The sequence below is a fragment of the Corapipo altera genome, unplaced genomic scaffold, assembly GCF_003945725.1.
Source record: "Corapipo altera isolate COAL_440 unplaced genomic scaffold, ASM394572v1 23b, whole genome shotgun sequence".
In the NCBI taxonomy this organism is placed as follows: Eukaryota; Metazoa; Chordata; class Aves; order Passeriformes; family Pipridae; genus Corapipo; species Corapipo altera.
Window position 1 is genome coordinate 15287002 of NW_020884885.1, and position 23012 is coordinate 15310013.

At 38.9% G+C, this 23012-nt stretch overlaps 1 protein-coding gene across 1 annotated transcript; it reads left to right on the plus strand.

Annotated features, from left to right (window-relative positions):
* Positions 1-23003, plus strand: CHKA (choline kinase alpha). Its single transcript, XM_027642141.1, has 12 exons — positions 1-360; positions 4075-4186; positions 11024-11077; positions 14905-15018; positions 15647-15780; positions 15970-16074; positions 16447-16505; positions 18689-18776; positions 19698-19806; positions 20289-20395; positions 20731-20812; positions 21610-23003. Exons 1-12 carry the CDS (start codon positions 50-52, stop codon positions 21667-21669), a joined length of 1335 nt encoding a protein of 444 aa, XP_027497942.1. The 5' UTR covers positions 1-49; the 3' UTR covers positions 21670-23003.
* The last annotated feature ends 9 nt before the right edge of the window (positions 23004-23012 follow it).

Below are 23012 nucleotides of genomic sequence, written 5' to 3' on the forward strand. Positions count from 1 at the left end.
GGTGGAGGGACGCGCGCGAGCCGCTGCAACCCCCAACGGCCGCCGCGCCATGAAAACCAAGTTCTGCAACGGCGACGCCGACCCGTCCCCGCTCGGGCTCCTCCTCGGCCGCGGGTCCGCCGCAGCCGGGCAGCCGCCCTCGCCGCTGGCTCATCCCGACCCCGAGGGGAAGGACCCCGCCGCGGCGGGCAGAAGCGGCGGTGCCTCGACCCCGCCCCCGGCGCTGCCGCCGCCGCCCGAGGAGGAGTCGCCGCCGCTCGACCCCCAGACGCAGCGCCGGGCGTATCTGTGGTGCAAGGAGTTCCTGCCGGGGGCCTGGCGAGGGCTCCGGGAGGAGCAGCTGCACATCAGCCCCATCAGGTCAGCGCGGGGGGGGGGCGGGCGGTACCGGGGGGCGGAGCACCCCCGGCGCGGGGGGCGAGGGGCTTTCACTTTTATTTCGTTTTCTTTCTTAAAATCCCTCCTGAATTCGGCTCTGTGGGCGGAGGGCAGCGGGCTGGCTTCCGCACCCCCGTGCCGGAGCGGGTGGCGGTGCGGGGGCGGCGGCGGCTGCTGCGGCTGCTGCATCGCGACAGCCTCGTGTCGGCCCCGCGCCGGGGGAGGAGCCCCGGGCCGCGGCGGTGGAAGGGATGGAGCCGGCAAGAACCGCTGCACCGCGACCGCAGCGCCCTGCCGGGGTAAAAGGGCCCCTCTGACCCGCCCCCGGCTGCTCCGGATGGAGCAGTCAGCAGGTGAACGCGATGTATCGATGATGTGAGTCATCTTGTAGCGCACATAGTAGCGGGTGCTCGTGACTCAGCACGTTGGCAGCAGAAATATGTAAATTGGGGATGTTCTAGAAGCCATATGATGTAATGTGTTTGAGATTCTTGCCTCTTTATTTTAACTAAACCGGAGTTAGTTCAGAGTTTCCTGTTTGCATACCGCTTGTCTAGCGTCTTCGTGATTGATCATTCTACCTGATCAAATGTCGAGTCATGTACAGTTTTAAAGGATAAGGGTATTACCGTCTTCCCCTCTGAGTTTGCTTTCCTAGTGTTACTACTTCTGTTCATACACAAAACATACACACACCTACCCTTGTTAGCTAAGGAATCATAAACATTTGACAGACTCCTGATGTATAAAAGTGCGATCAAAATCCCATCCTGCTCGTTTCTAAATGTGTTTTAAAAGCCTTATTAAAAATGGCAACTCATTGAAAGCCAGTGCAGGTAGTATTAGTATTTCTAGATCATTTCTTCTTGATGTGATCATAAGGAGTTTATGACAGGAGAGGATTTTTAGAAGACTGATATAGTTCCTGAACAGACTAGTCTGACATGTGTGTAGTTTGATTGGCTTAAGTTTTCATCTGTATTAATGTGTACTGCTGACTTTGGTGTTTATTTTCTAAAGCCTCATGTTTTAGCACAGTTATCTTTGCATTTCCTGGGAACTTCCCTTCTAAGACACCACTTCAAAATGGCTCGGTGGTTTCCAGAGTAGGAAGAAGAGACGGTGGGCTGAAACTTAAGACCATAAACTTAAACTGCCATGCTAATTGGCAGTTACATTTTTTTGGCAAAAGTCTTCCCACCACTTTCATCCGCAGAAAATGCATCATATTGGTTTGCTGATTCTAGTTTCACTGAAGTCAAGCACTCAGTGTGCATTTTCCAATGTGTCCATCAATATTGCTGTCTTGAGTGCAAAATCGCGTTCATGAACAGCTGCCAGGTACTTGGTATCATAGGATGAATGGGTGCAGTTTGTACTGTTGGAAAGCCAAGAAAGATTCACATCTAAACAGAATGCAAATACATAAGCACATCTAAATGCTGTGGCTGTGGTTTGGGGTAGCTTTGAATGTAGGTGACCCTGTTGGAAGGGCTTCCCTTTGGAGTAATTTGTAGCAGTAAACTAACTGGTAGCTTTATCTGTGTGAGTGAGATGTGCCCTTTTGACCCTTAAACAAACTGTTCAGTCTACTGACCTTTCAGGAGAACAATGCCTTTTATTACACTCCCGTATGGATTTCCTTGATTAGAGGTACCTTTTGAAGTCTTAAGTGCATAAAACTATAGGGAAACTTCTGTTTAATGGAGTTCAGCCTCAGTAAGACACTCCTGTTTGTCTTGTCTGGTATAAAAAAAGAGTTTCTGGGCTTTCATGTGCTCTGTGCAGGCTGAGCATGTGTTTAAATAATGTAACTATGCAGGTTTTTGAGCTTTAGTCCAGTATTTTTTTGTAAAGTGGGTTTCAGTGTGTTTAGTTTTTCTATTTAAGTATTGAGGTTTTCACCAAAGTTTTCATCAGTCTTAGAAAAGGTGGCAAATGTTTTTTCAAAAAAATCTGTTTAGCACAGTTCACATGAAGCCAGAAGTTAGTATAACCAACCAATGTTCAGATTGCATCTGAATAGCTGGCTTTGCTCTTTGTTTGGTATCCTTTCCATCTGTCTCATGGGGTTTTTTTTAGCTGTTCACCTTCATGGTTCAAAGTTACTTCATATCTCTTGTCTCTAAACATCCTTTTTTTTGGATGCCTGCCAAGCCACCTGGTTCTCTTCTGTCTCCTTTCTTAAGCATGTTGTGCAGCTGCTGTTTTACCCTGTTTTCTTGAGATTTCTTTTTTCCTTCTCAATCACTGACCTTGGATATGTAGACCAGCCCTTGTCTCCTTGGTAGCCTTTTGCTTCAGAAAGTCTTTACTACTTACCCATTGTACTGGAAGAGAACACAGAAGAACATTTGAAAAAGCATTGAGAGGAATATCAGGTTAGGATTAAGAACTGCATTTTAGCCTCTGCATTTTGGATCTGCTGTGGATTCTTGGAATCCAAGGACATTGCAAGGTAATGCTAAATACTTATGGTTTGGGTGATTAGGAAAAAACTGTATTAGGTTGTGAAGAAGGTCACAGGGTGACAAATTCTAGAGTAGAATCCCTAGCGGTAAACTATGTAGCATGCTGTAAGTAAAGTTACTTTTTAAACTATGTGCTACCTCATCCCTTCACTGCTAGCTACTCTGTTTGGATTGTATCTGGTTTTGAAAGCTTTTTCTTTAATGGTGAGACAGACAAGACTTTTCAGTAGAGCTGATTTGCATTTCTATTTTGCAAGTAAACCAGAAGTTTCAGTACTTTTTTCCTCTTATAGGAGAGGAAGAAGTTATAGGTAAAATCTCTTGCAGAGGAGAAATTTGAGAACTTCATTAATGAACATACTGATAATGAAAAGAACGTGGAAAGTCGATGCGGTAAAGAAAATGCGGGTTGAGTAGATAGGTGTTCTTAGTGAGCTACTAGAACATCAAGAAGCTTAGTTTCTCCAGTCTAGTGTCCATCTAGACTGATAAACCCATAGAGAACAAATGCTGTTGCTTTTTCTTTAAAAATACTCTTGTAAAACTAGTTATATGAAAAACTGGCATGTTTGTGTAACACCTGGGTGATTGAAGCACAGATCTCCCTAGTTTGTGTCTATCTTGATGAGATTGAGTGTAACTTTAGATTTGACAAATAAATATGAGCAACTTGTTTAAAATAAAGAACTTTATTTGTAAATTTCAAAATTGAAAGTGTGTCCCTAAGAACAACAGCATAAGACTTTTATCAGCAATGCTGTAGTGCAGGTGTTCAGGTTAAATCTTTACAGCTGAACTTTTTAGCTGCCATCCCAGTGATACCAGCTCTTAATTCAAACTTTTATATTCACAGCATGGTTTTAAATTTATTCTGACATTGTTTTGCTTGTGCAACCAAGTATATTTGACAAGACTCCATCACTGAAAATAATTTACAGAAGTCTACATCTTAGTTGCTTGTTGCATTTTCACATCAGTTCATTCATAGCTTGAGCTGTGATTTGGATCAATAGACCTTGATGGTGAACTATACATTAAGCACGAAGCTGCCAATTTTTTATCTAAAACTTATATGTTGTGAGTTATTGGTACTATTAGAAAACTGTTTTTCCTGTTAGAGTAGACTACTTAATTGTGCCGAAAGGTATGTGCACCTCTAATTTGCTGAAAATGAAACATGTATGCTCATACAGGTTACCTGATAAATGTATTTTTCTCCTTTTAGAGGTGGCCTCAGCAACATGCTCTTTCAGTGCTCACTACCTGATACCATTGAGACAGTTGCAGATGAACCACGGAAAGTTCTCCTGCGCTTATACGGTGCAATCCTGCAGATGGTGAGTACATAGAGTGCTTTGGGAGTGGGAGGGCTTCTGTACTTTCTGTAATATCTTTAGAGATCTACATTTGTGGCACACTATGCAACTTTATCCTTTGGGGAATGTGTTTTACTGGGGGGGGGGGGCGTAGATTGCTAGCTAAAAGCAATTTTCTTTAAGGTTTGTTGTTGTCTAGAACTTACACTCCTTTCTACACAGGTCCTGGCTGGCGAGTGTTAACTGAAGGCTCATTTGCTGTCTGTTTGAGCAGTAATGTTTTGTTTATGCTGTTAAGTTTGGACTGTTGTGTTTCAGAAAAGTTTACTTCTGTACAGAACGTAGGACTTTGACATAACTAGCAAGATTGCAAGAGACTAAACTACTTAATTTTAATCTTGGTAGCACTTATGAATCTCAGAGATTAGTTGAAGGTTTTGTCAAGCTTGTACGGTGCTCAAGCATTTTATTAGATCTCATGGGTAGTTGTGTTGCTGGAAAACTTGATCTATAGTGTTAGAATAAGAATGAAGAGCGAACATCAGTGCTGTACAGTCATCTCATTCCAAAACATGCTTTCCTAAATGTGTGATATGCCTCATAGCTGGCGCAGAAGCTTAAACAGATGTTTGTGGAACTCTTCTAATGTTACTTTTATTTGGTTAGTAAAATGTAAATAATACTGAAATTTGTCAAACCTTAAGAGAAAATTGGCAAATCTGTTTCGAATACTAAGGTTTAAAAGCAAGAATATTTTGTAAAGGTGATCTCTTCTAAAGCTTACAGGCTGTTACTGTAGGGCTGTACAGCAGATCTTACCCATTTCTGCTAGACATTTGATTATATTGCAAATAAGTAATCATAATGTGTTTAATGTTATGAAAAATTGCAGCTTCATAACATGACATTTGTATGTTGGCAGTTGTTTCTATTTGACTTAGAGGGTCTGGTTTTATTATCCATTAATTTTATATTTTCCAGTACTTGGTCACTTGCATTGCACAACTGATCCAATATCTGCAGGAGATTGACTGTTACTGAAATTTCAGCCCATTCTTCCTGCTTCTGCTGTCTTGACCAAACTTATTAAAAGTTTCATTGGATAGTGTCACTTTACTGACTTTAAAGTCTTCCTTTATTATATTATGTGAGTTATTAACTTTCCTGTGGTAGCAAACTTTACCAGAAATATGTAAAATATTCCAGTGGTTTGAAATAGCATGAAATGCTTGGCTACACCACTGTATGTGTGTTGGGAAAGTTAAACTCAAACAAGAAAAGTGTGTAAAAGTTAATGAATTCAAGCTTAAATAGTTTTTAGTTTAAGAGAAACCAAAAGCAGAGTGAAAAAAATGGTGGTGAGAGACTTTGTTTTCGAAATGATTTCTAGGATTGATACTAAGATTGGGGTTTTTTTTTCAGGATTATTAATGTTTTTAATGTAATGCTGGCTTAATATGTAGAATGCTTGAATAGGAACATGGGCTATAAAACTTGTAGTAGTAGAGCTTCTGTTGCCCAAGAGCTGTGAAGAAATGTGGCCTTTCCCTTGTATTTCAAAGGAAAAGTGGACTCTAGAATTTGATTGTTCTCCTCTTCCCTCAGGGTGTTTAACTTGGCTTTTCTGTGCCCCTATGCACTGAAGAAATCAAAATTAATTTTTGGGCTCTAAAATCAGCACTAATTTGGTTTGAAAATTGAAAGTGTGTTCATAACTTTCTAACCTTTCTACTCTTGGTGTTGAAGGATCTTTTGAGATGTCTAACTTCCTTTATTTCCATAGTGGCAGTGAAATGACTGCTCTTGTTGGTGCAGTTCACTAAAGGTTAAGTAAGCAGAGAAAGTCCCAAGGTAAAACTTTCAGATTGCATTGAGGTTCACAATTTTTGTCAACAAACATTTGTCTCTTCCAGCCCCTCTACCTTAAATGCAAGTTAAAATATAAGCAAACTGTTTTATTGGGATATTTTGAAAACCTCACATAGGATTCCTATGAGTTTCTGGGTGGCATAAGCAGAATGTTATGACAAACCTGTTAAGAGGGAGTGATTTGATATTTTTTAGTAAAGTTGTTTAAGTTAAAAACCCTATAGAAATTAAGGGACACTGCTTAAGTAAGTTGAGTTTTGAGACCTTATACTAAAATCACAACTTAATTCTCAATGACTTAATTGTAACTGCCACTGGGTATTAGTAGTTACCACTTGTTTGTTTGAGCCTTTTGTAGCATGTTTTAACTCTTGTCCACTTTACTTTCTGTTGAAATTGGAGCATAAAACAGTTATATCAACTCTCATTCCTTACTGTAAATACTGTATATTTATAGCAACCTGCACCAAATTCTTGTATATACAGAAGACAGGTTTAAGTTAAAATTTTGAATACAAGTGAAAAATGGATACCTGATTACTAACTTTAGAATGAATGATACTGGCACCATAATTCTTTGAGCCACCTTTTAAAGGAACATTTTTTGCAGTTTGAAAATAGCTCCAGTTTGCTTATTATGACTCTTGGAAGACACAAATGTCAGTACATGAAACTCATCCAATATAAACCATGCCAGCTGGCCAAAGCTGCCACACAGGGAAGGCTTTGTGCCTTCCTCTGTCATAGCTGATATGTTTAAACCAATTTTTTGTGTGCATGACTGTTCTGGGGGGAGTTGGGGGGTGATGAACTGAGCTGGCTTGGCCATTATTATGAATGGTCGCACTGGCATGGACGTTCATAAATCAAGGACTTCTCTTGAGTGTATCCTTGAGCAGAACTTTTCTTTTTTAAGACAAGTATTGTACTTGTGACAGGTTAAAGTACTAACCACATTAAAACTCAAATGTTTGAGGCACAATGCAGATATGTCCTACATTGAAAAAAGGGAAATGTCTTACTCTGCTTCACTTATTCTTGCTCCAGCTTAGTTACTAAATTTAAAGGGGAGCATTGAAAGTAAAACTCCTTGTGATAAAATGTCTTTCTGTTGGTTGTATTAGTGTTAACAACTGAAACAAAAGGTTCTCCATCAATATGCCACTTAATGTCCAGACTTTAAAATTGGACTTCATATGCAGATCACTAGAGTTTCTACTTAAATTCAGAATAACATCTTAGAAATGCTGATAGGATTTCAACATAAGATAGCAACAACAAAGAAAAGCTCAAACGAAGGTGAATTTTTTTTTAAAGTTCACCTAGCAAAAGGTAACTTGGGGATTGATTCCCATTCTTTTACACATGTCAAAAGAACCTTGAACTCTGATTCACTGGGGCTCTGTTACTTTGCAACAGCCAAAACAAAATCTTGTGTATAAATGAGAAAAACAAACCAGTATACCTAATGTTCCTCTCTGATCTCTCAATTTCTATGTGAGCAGATGCAAAATAAGTATAAATGGTTGCCACAGTTCTGTGGTAAATATTTTTCATACCTGCCTTGCTGCCTTTTATTTTGTGTAACTAAATAAAATGCAGACTGCTGTGTAACTGTAATTATCAACGTCTTCTGTGGTTGTTGGTGTCCATGTCTGTTTGTAGCATGGAGTAACTACAAATCCCTGGCACTGGCAGACGGCTTGAAAGAAACCAAGCACCTCTTACGGGGATATATTTGTGTTGGGTGGAGTTAAGGGTGTTCTGGGGGTAATGTACCACTTTAGTTGTATATGCATGTGTTCTCTGCTGCAGGCTTGCCCATGCGATCGTGCCTAGAGCACTCTGGTTTCCAGGTGACAGACACGATTCACGGTATAGTATGAGATCTCTGAAGTTGGAGCATTCTCTACAGCTTTCATTTTCTTTAGTACTGGATTTCGTTGTTTAAAAATAAGCCTTAAGTAGCACCAGCTACTACTGTCTGCATCTGAATGTTTACAGCAATAACAGAATATCAAAAAACTGCTACTTCCTTTTCTCTGCTCCCTCATAAGAGAATGGTGGCTTGAAATGAAGAGGACTAGAGATGTCTTTGTGGCTTTTGTAGAGCTTGAACTGGGAATTCTTCACATGCTAGGTTTTAGGACTTCAGCAAATTAGCATCAGCTCCTTCCTTCAGGTCTGACAGGGATAGATGATCAGCTGCAGATCCTTAGAAGGAGAAATAATTACTGCTGAATCTAAAGCTGGTTTTGTTTCTGTATGCTGAAATTCAAATTGATGTCTTCTAATAGCTTCTAGAAAAGTTTCCCCTGCGCAGGTCACCTCTAACCCCTGAGGCAGTTCCTTGTAATGTTGTAATTTCTTGAGATTTGAATTCCTAGGGATTTGTCTAAATCAAGGTATTGCAGTATTTTGACGTACTGAAAATTAAAGCTGAGTAAACTCAGAAAAATTGAGTTATAATGTTAAATTTGTGAGCAGAGCTAAAAGTTATTTGAGGTAAAAAAAGAAATGCAAGTTCCTTCTCTATACTGAATTCTCTGGCCAAGCGTCATTTGGGATTTTTGATACAGATCTCATCTTCCAGCTACAAGAGAAATTAATTAGGGGCTTCAGGGAGAACATGTTGAACTCAATTTTCTGTGTCAAACTGCCAGATGCGTAAACACTGTCTGGTCATCTTCTGATCACAGATCAATGTACACTGTCCTCTAGGATTTTGATCTTGTATCCTGCATTAAAATCAATTTACATGATCACAAATTAGACTCTGAAAACTTCTGTTGCATATAGTTGTTCACCCTTACTGAAAGTGTAGTTAGCTTTCTCAGTCTACTTTGAGAATAAACACTCCCACAATAAAAGAAGCACTGAACAAATATTTAAAGAAATCTTAAAGCTACAGAACACGTCTATTTCTAATTTACGGAAAAGCTGAAGTTTGCATTGGTTTAGCCAAGAACAAGTGAGCTAAGTAGGTTGATCAAATGCCTCATCATAATAGATGTTTTGCTTTGAACTACTGTTCTCATAGGTGATTGTGCAATCAGGAAACAATCAAATTCTACTACTTTAGTATTTGTTAAACTTAGTTTAACCAAACTCTTCTATTACATAAAATTGCATCCTGCTTACTTAATTCTCCTTGACCATACATACTGGAGACTTCCCTAACTCTAGGCTGATTACATGGCCATGTGTGAAGACTGATCCTCTCCAAGCTCCCATTCATGTTTGCAAGTTATTTACAAATTCATATTCATTCTCTTCTGGACACTAATGCTCCATGCTGAGGGAACAGAAAAGAGGAAGGGGTGCTGCAGAAGTTTCCTCTTGTGATGACTCTGCAGTACACAGCTCTGTCTCTTTCCAATGGCACAGTAGCTGCCATTAGGCTCTCTCCAGCACTAATTTGAGGTGGACTCTTGGAACTGGCTAGCTCTTTATGCACTATGACTTCTGGAAAGCAGATGCCAGTTCAGGTTCTAGGGAAAAGTCTAAACTGCTTATCTTCTGATGAACTGAACCATTCTGAGAGCACCATTTATCAGGAAAGACTCCTGGATGGTGAGTAACCTTCTGACTGCTCAAGAAAAATCTGTGAGTGGTATTGATGTAGGACATGCTTGTTCAGAGAAACCATCTGTAAATGACTTTAATGCTATTAAGTACTTACACATTTAGCTGTAGTGAATATGTTTGGACTTCATTAATTTCCTTGAAAGGAATATAAAGTAATAGTAGTTTCCATATTGTTTTGTTTTAAACTTATTTTATTAGTGTTATGGGAAGTACTTGCTGAAAGACCATCGATTCATGTTAACTATCCTTCTTCTATAGCTTCTGAGATACTGTAACTGCATAGCTTGTATAAATCATTAGCTTGTTGTATTGTACTTAAGGCAGCTGATGTTGCTTCACTGTATTCTGTTAAGTTCATATTTCCACCCTTGTTTTGGACATGTTAGAGCTTTGAAACAGAAAGGTATGCACGTGGTTCTGTGAATGAAATGTTTGTGTTCAGAAGGTGGAGATGCAGGCTGCCTTTATGGGCCCCTAAAGCTAGTCTGGTTTAAACAGTCAATGGTGGAATTGCGACATAAATAGCAGCCACAAACTGTCACTAATTCTAAGCAGATATTTGCTTTCTCTTCTCCTTACCTTCAAGCCCTTTAAAGGACAAGGTTTTTAATACATCTTGAATTTTAAATATGCAGTTCTATTAAAAGCATGTGCCACTGAGGGTTCAGTTGCTGATGGTATGGTTTAATACCCTGAAACTGCTTTATAATGACTGTTAACAACCCTAGCACAGTACTTGATGCATGGAATTTGTTTAAAGTTTTGATAGTATACTGCAGTTCTCAGTGAGACACCTCTAGCTTACATGGGCAATTCATTTGCAGAAAAATCTTGCATTTGCACGGCCAGTGGTACATTGGACATATAACCTAGACAGTGTGCTCTTAATAAGGAAATTCTAGTTACAAGAAATTTGGAAAATAAGACAACAGGAAAAAGTAAATGCTTTGTAGCCTTCATAACATACCTCTTTTTAATAGTGCTAAGGCTTGTATGTAATCTCTGTAATGTATCTCAAGTGCTTTGGCTGGAAGAGTATCATCCCAGATGTCATGCAGAGGGACTTAATTTTCTCCTAATTAAAAATGTTTCTCTAAGCTTATGGTACATTGAAATCTCACTTTGGTAGACTGGGAAGCAATAAAAACCTACCTGAAAATCAGGTATTTATAAGTGGCTTGGTCTCAGTGGCACATCCTTTTGAAAGGTTTTGGAATTGTTGAAATAGTGTGGTGGTCAGAGGTCAGATGGATACTAGTGCTGTAGATGTCACAGATCCGAGACAGTGTTGAGACTTCTAGTTAATTGTAGCTGGCACTTCTACTCCCTTTGTTCTGGTGGTTGCAGGTTAATCATGTTAAATTTCATCTTCTCATTGTGTTTGCTTTTTCTCATCCATAGAGGTCCTGTGATAAGGGAGAGTCTGTACAGTCTCAGAAGGAAAATGACTTACAAGTGAGTAGTTAAATTTGCTTATTTTACGGAATTTTATATGTTATAGGGAAATGTAGTGATCCTTCTTGTTTTAAATCAGTAGTTACTCTACCTGGTTGTAGAAACTATGAAAAGTTTCTGGACTGTTTCTAGAAACTGTAAAAAGTAATAAAGACATTTATTCGCTCGTAGAAGTAATATTATAATGTGAATGTCTGGACATAGTTTGGAAAGATTTAAGCATTCCACATCATGAAGAAACAGCCCCCAGTCCTACCCTAAATTCAAACATTGGTATCAGTACTGCTATTTCTAGTATTAGACTCTTCCTTCTTTAGTAGATGAAGATCAGTACTCTGCTTGACCTATTCTTTATATTCTAATATATCAGTGAACTCCTCTGAGGAAAGTAAATGGAGCAGGAGAGAACTTGCTCTTGGATATGAAGTGTTTCTGATTAGCACTGTGCTTGGATCATCTGTGTTCTGCAAACTTTAAAGTTCTTGCATTTGGAACTACTACTGCTCATGAAGCATAATGTTTAGCTGAGTGTAACTTTTCATAAACTCATCTTAATAGGATTTGGTAATGGAGATTCCTACCCTGGCAGTATTTTTTCAGTGAGGGATGCAGTATGTTAGCCAGATGCCTTGCTTGTTATGTACTATCGGTTTTCAGCTCTGTAATTATTTTGGCAGTGACTAGGGAAAAGTACATTTTACTCAATTGATAAGTGCTGCTTTTCTCCCCTTGTATTTTTTGCCTTATGGGAATACCATCTGAAACAGTTTAAGCATTTGGATTTTTTTCTTTTCTAGTGAGTTGAAACTGGTTTTAAATTTTTTGTTGTTGAATGACTGCTTTTGAAGTTTTGTTGAACTTTCAGTTTAGTTTACTGGAACAGCTTCAATCAGTTGAACCAAGACTGAACTGAAAAATGTACTGGTTTGATACCTCAGTTTTCTTCAGTGATGAAAAGTGGAGGTGGCTTGATTTCTCTCTCACCCTGATTCTGTAAAAAAAAAAATTCTTTAAGTTTTTAAAGAAAACAAAAACCCAAACAAACCCCACTCTGGTGCCAGAAGTTCATAGAAATTTTGCAGTATGGGAAACAAGGTTTTGAGCTTCAGAACTGTCTTCATCTGTTGCCTGAAGATAGCGATTCTCTGCTGGTAGGTTATTGTTTTCTGCTGTTAGTTTTGTAGTGCTAAAACTTCACTGTTGAATCAGTGTTCTCAAGAATTACTGTCAGAATGGGTTTGTTAATCTTCCTGTGCCTAAGTAAAAATTGTATCCTGCTTGGATATCCTTTAGAGAGAATGAAATCCTCTGGGTTCACTAGCAAAAGAATTGTAGCTATTCTGAGCTGCCTGGTGTGTGACTAGTGTGAGTAGATGTTGGCTAGTCTTCTGTCAGCTCATGAGGTCTTTTAATGGGGATTATCTAAGTTTTACCTTGGTTTTGCTATAGTTAGGGGTAATCTTCCTCAGAATATGACTATTTTGTGTATTTTATAGTGAACTTCTTGTTGAAGCAGGATTAAAGCAGAAGCTTCAGTTCCAACTGATTTCTCCTTGCCTGAATGGGAGTTGCATGCTGGAAAAGTCTTGTAAAGAGTGTTTATAGTTCGTAGGTTTAAAATGCAACATTCATCTCTAAATATTCATTTAAAAATGTGAGTGGTCAGATGTTCTCCAAAAGCTTGTTTTAAATACGAGTGCTTATGGATGCATAACTGATCAAAGCTGAGAACTTCAGAGCTTAAACCAACAGGTTACTGTCTTGGCAGCATAAGTGTATTGCAAAGGGTTTGAAGGCATTGAGGTACATCATTTACTTGATTACAGTGCTTGATCTTTTAAAAAGTTGTCAGGTGAACATTTATATGGGGAGTCAGATTCCTAGATTTGTTCAGTGTCCATATGAGGTATGCTATAGAATTTTCTATGTCCTTCAGTAGTTTATTTCCACACCTATGCTTGACAAATGATGTATGGAGTGGAGACTTGGTGAAAGGTCCATCAGGTATTATAAAGCAGGAGCCTTTGTGCCTGAGATTACATAGACAGTATTATTCCAGAGCTCTAACAGGACTTGTTCTCAAGTGACTCTTCTGTTACAGTAGACCAAGTTCTTCTGGTACTCTAAACTTTTTTCTTTTAAGGCTAAGGTATCAGAGCTTTCAAGCTTGAATATTCTTACACTGCTGCTTTTAGATAACGTTTGCCTGTACTTTTTAATATTGAAGTAGCTCTTTCAGTATTTCTGGTTGTCACTTCTGATGCATGAAGGGACATCTTAATGAATAACATTTTTTGTACTTGCTGTTATCCAAGAACCGTGAGTTGGTTTTCCAGTAAGATGTGAAAACAAGGAACTGACATGTTAATGGGAACAGACTTTTAAAACACTCTGGCGTTGAACCAGACACAGACAAAGTCAGTATTGGTTAATAATGGAGTGGACATTCAGTAACTTGTATCTAGTTTGCTTTTTGGTGCTTGGCATTAGGTTTCAGAATTGAACAGAAAAGTTCAGATCTGGTAGTGGGGGCATGTGAAATGACTAAAAACATATTTTATTGTGTTAGTGGATAAAGCATTTGTTGCTTTGAGGAGTTGAAATGAAAAAATGGTGGAGAACACATGCAATACAGTCATATGCAAATTGTCTTAAACTTCAGTGATGAGAACATAGTTGCATGAATCTTTACTGCACTTCCACGTGAAATCCTAGAATTTTTTGAAGATGTCAGAATAAGGTGTGGGTCAATAATAAAAATTTACCAGCAGTACTTCCTGGAGCGTACTCAAGGGTGGATCTCCTATAGACTTATTTACTGACTGATACTGCATTGACTACAATAATGCAAAAGGCTCTGTAATCAGAAATACGTGAGAGCTTTCTTAAATTTGTGCTCTTAATTCTTATATTTTTAAGTGTCATGGGTCAGACTTTTGAGATGAGTTGCTCAGAAATAGGTAGAGGCTTAGCAGATCACTAGGGTTTGAGTACAGCTGGATTCTGGTTAACATAATTGCTAGAAGTAGTGATTTATAATGTGGCTTCTGTGTTTACTTACAGATAATCTTGCCTATCAAGAAAGTTGTACTTCAGTGATTTAAACTGTATTTCGAGACATTTCATACTTATATTAATTTTTAAACATTCATATTAAGAAGCTGTCTGCATGTGATTGTTTACATGTGGACCAAGTTTACTGACATAAGGAAAACCTTGGATAAAAGTTATTGAAGCTTAGGCATGTTGGCAGTAGAAAAGGAATAATGTTTATTCATACACATGTGGTCCTTGGGAGTTTCAATTACTCTCTCAAAAAAATAAAATAGGGAATACCTAAAATGTACTTGATGGAATCCTAAGTCATTCTTCAAACTGAAAAATTTAGTTCAGGCATTCACTTTATTCACTTGTGTTAAAATGTCCTGTTGTAAGGCTGTGATCTGAAATGTGTTAAAATAGTTAATGCAGGATAATATCTGTAGTTTCTGTACTTCAGTAGGATAATCTCCTTCAGGAAATGAATTTGCAGAGTTCCACAGGTCAGAGAGGAGAGGATATTTTGATTTTTGCTGTTTTCCTTTGACCTGACCCACCAACGGTACCTGTACAGATTTTCCTCCCCAGCTTTAAACTTGAAAGCAAAATACTTGTATTGCTCCCATGCTGACTAAAAGTTATTAGTCAGGGAACTTTGGCTAGTAAAATGTTGAGTCTTCTTTTTAAAGCTAGCCCTAAAATGTCTCACTTTGTAGCAGTTTAGCTGTTGTGTACACCCAAGTTAATTTCCATGCAAGCACCAACTAATGCTTTAATTTTTTTGATAGGGGGCAGAAACCATGGTTCTGGAAAGTGTTATGTTTGCCATTCTTGCAGAGAGAGCTCTTGGCCCAAAGCTGTATGGAATCTTTCCACAAGGGCGACTGGAGGAATTCATTCCCGTAAGTCCTGTTCGTAATTAGTTAGTGGGCTGCTGGTAGCTGTTTTAATTAGTCATGACAAGAAGGTCGCTGGACTGCCCAGAAAAGCAGAGATGTGGGAATGGAATACTTGGCAGCTTGTAGTAATTGCTGGCTGTAATTTGATACAGTTATAGTGGGTGTTGGAGAGCCCTGTTATAGCTCTTGCCAGGGAGAGATATCTAAAAACTCTTTAGCTGTAGCAGAGGCTAATAAATGAAGATAAAAAGCTTGTTAGATACCAAACATAGCATGGGAAGCTATGGAGTCACACTTCCCTTTAACAGCAACAAGAGCAGATGCTTTTGATGTTCTTAAATATTTATACTCATTCTGCTTTGAAGATATTCTTAGTGTGAGATGTGATACTCCCCAGGTCTTGATCTAGATGAGAATTGATTAAGTCATAAGTAAGCTAGGCTGGCTAACTCAGCTTTTCCCAAGGCAACAATTTTATAAGTTCATCTGGGATGAAAAAAGTCTATTTCTTGGGTACCGTGCTAGTATTTTACACTATATTACATAGAGACTAATGCTAGTGTTTGTAATTAATCACACTTTCATAATTAATCAATTAACTGTACTTTAAGAATACTGTGTTTTATTACAGAGCAGGAAACTGAGGACTGAAGAACTAAGCTTACCTGACATATCTGCTGAAATAGCTGAGAAGATGGCTAGATTTCATGGCATGAAAATGCCATTTAATAAAGAACCTAAGTGGCTTTTTGGAACAGTGGAAAAGTAAGTTATGCAATACTTTGAGAAAAAAGGTGACCTGTTGTGATGTTGATAAGCAGATCATTCTTCCTGAATTTCTGAGAACACAAGCTCTCACTGTACCTAGAAGCTGTTACATGAAGTAACATAGTATGGGAAGAATAATATGCTCATTGTCACAAGTGCTGTATTATTTTCTGGGTTTTTTAACAGGTATCTAAATCAAGTGCTGAGAATTAAATTTACCAGTGAATCCAAAACCAGAAAACTGAACAAACTTCTCAGTTACAATCTCCCTGAGGAAATGAAAAGTCTAAGGTAGGCTTATTTTGTTTATTGCTATCTTCCAATTTGCAGTTTCTATATGGATTTTTGTATACTTGTTCAAACATATTATACAGTATAACACCCTATATTCATTTTACTTTACAAGCTGGGGATTGTTTTTGGTTCTGTAGCCAACCTGAATCTCATATGACTACAAATTGATGCAATCAAATTGCTTATCTGACTTGCTGATCAGTGAAGTTAAACTTGATTGTGCTGATGTTTGGCTACTAATTGAGAAAATAGGGTCTTGCTGGGAAGGAATAGCACTTCAAATTCTTATAACAAAATTCATCTTCACCTGAAAATGGAACTGAACTTAGTGATTTGTTACTTACAAGATCCTATATTGCTGCTTTTTAGAGCTATGCTTGAAGCTACTTCATCACCAGTTGTATTTTGCCACAATGACTGTCAAGAAGGTAAGCTGCCAATATTTGTCTTGTTCAATGATGTAGTACTGAGCTTTCTCTGGTTACTTGTTTGTTCTCTGACAGGCAGCCACGTTGTGGAGATGCTGGTCTGGCAGCTGCCCTGGAGAGCAGCCTGTGCTCTCTGGTGCTGCAGTAGCAAAGCAAAGTGTATTGGCTTCAGCAACCCTTGAGGCTTTTTAAGAGAACTCTGGTATCTAACTGGGTTAAGCCAAGCATGTATACGTGCTCTGTTAGTACAGGTCAGTTGATGATGGGAGCCTTGAGTGTTTCTGTTTAGACCATGCCTTTCTTTGCTGTCTGCAATATACATGATCAGGGTAAGATAATACTTCAGTTGTTTTAAAAGATACTGAGAAAGTAAAGTGAGTGGTGAAAATGGAGACTAAGGTATTTTGACTCAGCAGTTTTCATTTTGTACTGATAAGAAACATTAGGAAAACCTTATCCACCTTTTTTAAGTGCTCTCTGGGACTCATGGAAGGAATAGTAATTTTCCTGAGTCAGTTATTGAAAAAGATGAAGAGGAGGCAGGGCTGAAGGTGTTGGGTATGCTGTGTGCTCCCTGTCACCTGTACAGTGGGTAAGCTGGGCTGAGCTGGAAGGATGCTGTACTGGGACCATATGCTGTTTTGTTCTCAGGGGTCCCAGCCTTGTTAACAAAGGCTGAGGAATTAGCCTGGAAGAGGAGTGCCCTGCAGAAGAGACACGTAAGGATAGGCAGCACAAGGGAAACTGATTGAGGTCTGAAGAGCTAACTCAGTAGAGTGGTGGAGTTTGAGGTCTTATTGCTGATAATGGCAAGGTGCAGTACTAGAGGAGTCAGAGCATAATAGGGCTAGGGCAAGCTGTGGAGCCTAAAATTCCAGGGCATTTGGGGGGTGGTAGTTCTGTAAAATACTATGATTGTTCTGTTGGTGCAAGGGTATGGCATGGAGAACAGATGTATCTGTGGGGAAGGGTCAAAATATTGCAGAAATTGACCTTACTCTGAATTTGTTTACTAAATTGCACTTGAGAAAGGCAGACTTGATGTCTTTCAGAGGAATTGTAGTGACTATGTGAATTGAAACACAGATAAAGCAATGTCCTGAGTTTTCTGTAGGTATTGGTGATGCCACATATTAGAACACCAGAGTGGTCAGACTGTGACTTTCAGGCTGCTGGAAAGCAATTTCTGTCCCAAGTGTTGTGTGATCAATGATAGTGCTACACAGATACGAGAGATGGTGCAAAATCTATAGATCTCGAGCTGTATAAAGAAACAATGCAGCAAGGACTGCTAAGGCTGACAGTGCCACCTGAGTTAGTTCTAAGAAACAGGATACTTGGGAGAACAAATCTACCTCTGCCTGTAGAGATGAAAACTTTCTTCTTTCAGCTTTACAAGGTTTATCATATATATCTCAATTTCCAGTGAGCTGGTGAACAGCCATTACAACTTGGCTTTTCTGGTTTGTGGTTTAACTAAACCCAGCTGGCAACTCAACCCTGCAGAGCCTCTCACTTGATCCCTGCAGTGGGATGGAAGAGAGCATTGGAAGGGTAAAAGTGAGAGCTCATGAGCTGAGATAAAGGCAGTTTAATAGGGAAAATGAAAGCCATGCCCACAAGCAAAGCAAAACAAGGAAGTCATTCACTGCTTCCCATAGACAGGCAGGTGTCCAACCATCTCCAGGTGAGCTGGGCCCCATTACGTGTACTGGTGACTTGGGAAGACAAATGCCATGGCTCCAAATGTTCCCCTTCTTCCTTCTTCCTCCCACTTTGTATACTGAGCATGATGCCATGTGATCTTGAATATCCCTTTGGTCAGCTGGAGTCAGCTGTCCTGGCTGTCCCCCCTCATAACTCCTTGTGCACCCCCAAGTCCCATTTTGGAGTGGGGTGTGAAGCAGAAAAGGCTGGGGCTCTGCGTAAGCACTGCTCAGCAGTAGCGAAAACATCCCTGTGTTATCGATGCTGTTTCTGGTACAAATCCAAACTTGGCCCCATGCCAGCTACTATGAAGTAAATTAACTACCCCAGCCAAAACCAGCACACCCATAATTCTTCTGTGCAGGTATAAGGGATAACTGGGATTAGCTGAACAATGTTTCTTAAGATATACAGTATTGTTTTTCTCTAATTTTCCTGGGACCTTATTGAACATGCAGTATTATCTTAATTTTCAGGTAATATCTTACTTTTGGAAGGCAGAGAGAATTCAGAAGACCAAAAGCTGATGCTCATTGACTTTGAATACAGCAGCTATAATTACCGGTAAATCACTTTATTTTCTATACAGCAGGAAAGTGTATTACTTTCTGCATGCTACAGGGAGACCAAGTGCTGCAGTACTGATTGTATGTCCATTCTAAATTGTGTTCTGGGCCATTAGTGGTGGTCAGGAAATACAACTAGTCAAAACAGCTCTGGTCCTGATGCTGTTGAGTAGAGGCACACAGCAGAGGCGAAGTTGTTGGAGCTCCTTGGTTGTCCAGACTAGAGGGCTTGTTTATGCACAGATGGCTTCTGGCTTGCATGTCAAAATTTCTTTCTAGTGGGAAGCTGAGAAGGGTATACTGTATGTGTTTGCATGCATATAGGGCAGCTTTGCTTTTGTGGTTTTTCTTTCTGTCCTGTCTAATGGCTTTCTCATCTATGCAGATGAGTAATCCGAGGTTTTTCACTACATGGTTACACAACATGCTTTTTGTTCTTCCCTCAGTCGTCTAGTGAACTGTATTTTAAGGATGATCTAAGTGTGTGAAGTCATTGTGATCATTAAACATTACCACAGCTGGAACATAATGAAACACTGAATTCCAATAATGTAAAAGTAGATATGTTGAATACTTTGAATATGATCTCTTTGCCTGTGATAATGTTAGAGATGTGTCTGACTTCATACTGAGATGTAGTGCATACTCAAGTATTTTTACTGTCTACATTGGTAGGGAATTTGGTACCAAAGTTTAGATTTTCCATGTAGATGGTAGTTTTCATTCTTAACTGCCCATCTTAACTAAATGGTTTTTATAACTTGCAAAGAAGTTTTATTCTAGTCATCAATTCTCTACCTCCTTCAGCAAAACTGAAGTAAGTTCTGAGTAGACTTGTGCTTTTAAACTTGATTTTAGGTTTGCTTAAACAAAACCAGATTGTTAGTTTGTGAATACTGAGGTTCTTTTTCTTTTTCAGAGGATTTGACATTGGAAATCACTTCTGCGAATGGATGTATGATTACTCGTATGAAAAGTACCCGTTCTTCAAAGCTAGTGTTCTTAAATATCCTTCAAAGAAACAACAGGTAGATACATAAAACATAATTAAGAAAATGCCGATGACCAGTTTTCAAATCTTAAGTCTTTTTCAATTCTCTTTTGGACTTATTGTGTCCCAAGAACTTTCCTCCGTGACTTCCTTAGATGTAACACTGCCGGTAATCCTGGCTACCTTTGCTTTAATAATCATAGTAACTTAATAGCTATTCAGGATAGACTATTTACTATGTGCTATGTAGCAATCCACCACAAAGAGTCCAGTTGGAGACTGCAACTCTGAAATGAATTTCCAGTAGCAAAATGTTGCCTGTCCTAATATTATGTCTTCTTAAACCAGACTTCCAAGCAGTTATTAGAACCACCATTAATATTAAAGTGAACTCCAGCACTATTCATATTTGGGAAAAAAAAAAAAAGGCAGCGTATTGGAAGGTCTGCCTATGTCTGAAAGAAGCAAGTACGTCTTGAGATGCAAAATTTGTAACTCTGTTGTTTACTTGCCTTCTAGCTTCATTTTATCTCCAGTTACCTGTCTGCATTCCATGATGGCTTTGAAAGCCTGAGCAATGAAGAGAAGTCCGAACTAGAAGAAGAAGTTTTGGTAGAAGTTAACAGGTAACTTGTCTTGTACAACTGTATCTCAAGTTACAGGTACACTTTGAATCCTATATTTACAACTACCTCACTGGGTGGAGAAAATTGAGTCAAGAGAGATTGTAAGCTATTTATATGTGGTAAAGAACAATCTGTCTATTGCAATATTATGTGATACACAAATACTGGCATAGACAAAATACTACTACATGGGGAAACTAATGGAATTATTTTTGTCATACTTGAAGAAAAGGTGTGGACATGCCCACACTAGGGAATACTGTTCTAGCAGGACATGGAAATAAGGTTTTGTGACTTAGCTGGGTATCTCAATAAACATAGCCCTGTAATTTCAGGTTTGCCCTTGCATCACACTTCTTCTGGGGTCTGTGGTCTATTATACAAGCAAAGATCTCGTCCATTGAGTTTGGTTACCTGGTAAGTTCTTTAATTGTAGTTTCACACAACTAAAAATGCGTAATCTAAACCTGTGGAACATTATCAGAAAGTAAATGAAATGGCCTCTCATAGCATCTAATATCTTTTAAGTGGAGTAAAGATTTTAAAATCCATTTGTTACTAGTTGGTGCTCTTTCCTTAAGAATGTAAAAAACTTCTAATATTTTAAAAACTTCTTAAATTCTTCCCATTGGTATGTTTAGAGTCTATAGACTTATGTGTCAGGTCTTGCAGTGGGACGATGCCTTGCAGTGGTGCATTCTTCTGCAATAAGGCATTCTGTGCAAGAGGGAAGCTAACATGCAATGAGTGTGAATTTTGAAACTGAGTACTCAAAGTGCACATGAAACAACATATTGATGTTTAGTGTGCAGCAATATCAATGCCAGGTAGCTGCTTGTACTTGAGAGACTGATCAGTCTGACTCTTGATCTGTGTTTGGTGTACTGTAAAATTGATTAGACTGTCAGGTACATGGAATATCTTGCAGGAACTGTTGCAGGAACCAGCCTTTTCAGTGAAGTACTGACCTTTTTATACCTGTTTTTTCTGACATTTGGGCAACAGTTAATTGTGTTAGAGTTCAAATAAGATTGGAGGAAATTTTAAGAGGCCGGAACACCTCCAGAGAGATTATCATTCCCAAATAGAGCTAATTAATGCATTGAGATGATGGATTATGAGAGTAACATAGTTAATACTTTCATTATGCTTCCCCTTCCCAAATAAGAAAACTGAGCTGTTTATTGAGTACTAAATGTCCCTTATTTCTCCAGGAATATGCGTTATCCAGATTCGATGCCTACTTTGATCAGAAGAGGAAGCTGAAGGTGTGAATGTGGGAGGAGTGGCCTGTTGGTTACTGTATGAAGAGGGCAGCTGGACAGAACTTTCACTGTGCTTAGGCTACTGTATCTCTAACGAAGGTGTCACTGAATTCCAGTTCCTGGGAATGCAGGTGTACAGTACTGAAGACTATAAAAATGACTTGTTTACAGTTTCGTAAATACTTGGAATGAGATTGGGAGGCAAAAGTAAAATACAACAGTGCAATATCTTTAAATCTTTTCAATCTAGAAGCTATATTATGGGAGAAGCTTACAATTAAGTGTCAATACCACATGCATCAGAGCAAACTTACTGTGAGTACTTTTGGGGGGGTGTTGGCATTATGGTTTGTGTTGTAAGCAGAACAGCTATAAAAGATGATTCATTCCTCTTCATGAGAAGGAAAAGCGAAGGAGACAACTGCTAAACTGTGAAGTAGGCTTAAAAACTTACTGTGAGGTTAGGTTCAACATGCCCCATGAACACTATCTTCAAAGCTGCTGCTAAGTTACACCACTTTAACCAGAAGCAACTAAACACATTGAAGCAGAGTGCTTTAAAGTGTTACTGACACATACATGAATGTTTCTCTTAAGCTAGTGTGCCTGGGAAGTGAAGTATGAATGAGCTTTGAACTGGGCATTCTGATGGAGTCTGTTTTGAACTGTTCATTCCATGTCCTTCAAGAACATGCTTTAGCCCAGCCTGGTTGTCTCTTAAAATGCTGTGTCCTGCACAGGGGGTTCTGTGGACTGGCAGCACTAGGAAGAGTGCCTTGAATTGCTCTAGCAGCTCCCCAGATAACTGGATTGGCATTGACAATACTGGTAACTGAAGCCTGTCTCTCTTCTTGTGTTGCCACAATATATGGCTGTAAGAAATAGTAGAGCCAAAGACTGGAGAACACTTCAGGAAATTGTTCTGCCCATCCAGTCCTTATGTGGCTTGGGAGGTGCTTCTCTTGCACCTTCAATTCTCATCATGTTCCAGCGATTCAGTAAAGTGGAGCATCTTGTGGGGAACAATAACATGTATATTGAAACTTGAGTATAATCTATGTACATGTCATCTAAAGATTTCTTTAGATTTTTGGGAGCTTGTTTATTTTGAATGTTACTTGTTTGTGCTTTCTAACATACTGTATTATAAATAAACTTCTAAGTCTACACTTTTTGACTTGTATAGCAAATACTGTTCCAAGCAGCTGAAAAATGTGCAGCATTTCATGTACTGTATAGCATAACTTGTAAAAGCTGTCATTTTATTCTCTTGTATAGAGCATCATTTTCCATATGTTCAATTATTAATACTTTATAATAAATATAAAGCACTTAAAAACATTGTTATTGGT

Bases quoted from the DNA above. Each gene is read 5' to 3' on its own strand.
- CHKA (XM_027642141.1), top strand. From the start codon at position 50: ATGAAAACCAAGTTCTGCAACGGCGACGCCGACCCGTCCCCGCTCGGG. The intron at 19,807-20,288 runs GTAGATACATAA...CTTGCCTTCTAG, and splicing joins ATCCTTCAAAGAAACAACAG to CTTCATTTTATCTCCAGTTA. The intron at 20,813-21,609 runs GTAAGTTCTTTA...TTATTTCTCCAG, and splicing joins CCATTGAGTTTGGTTACCTG to GAATATGCGTTATCCAGATT.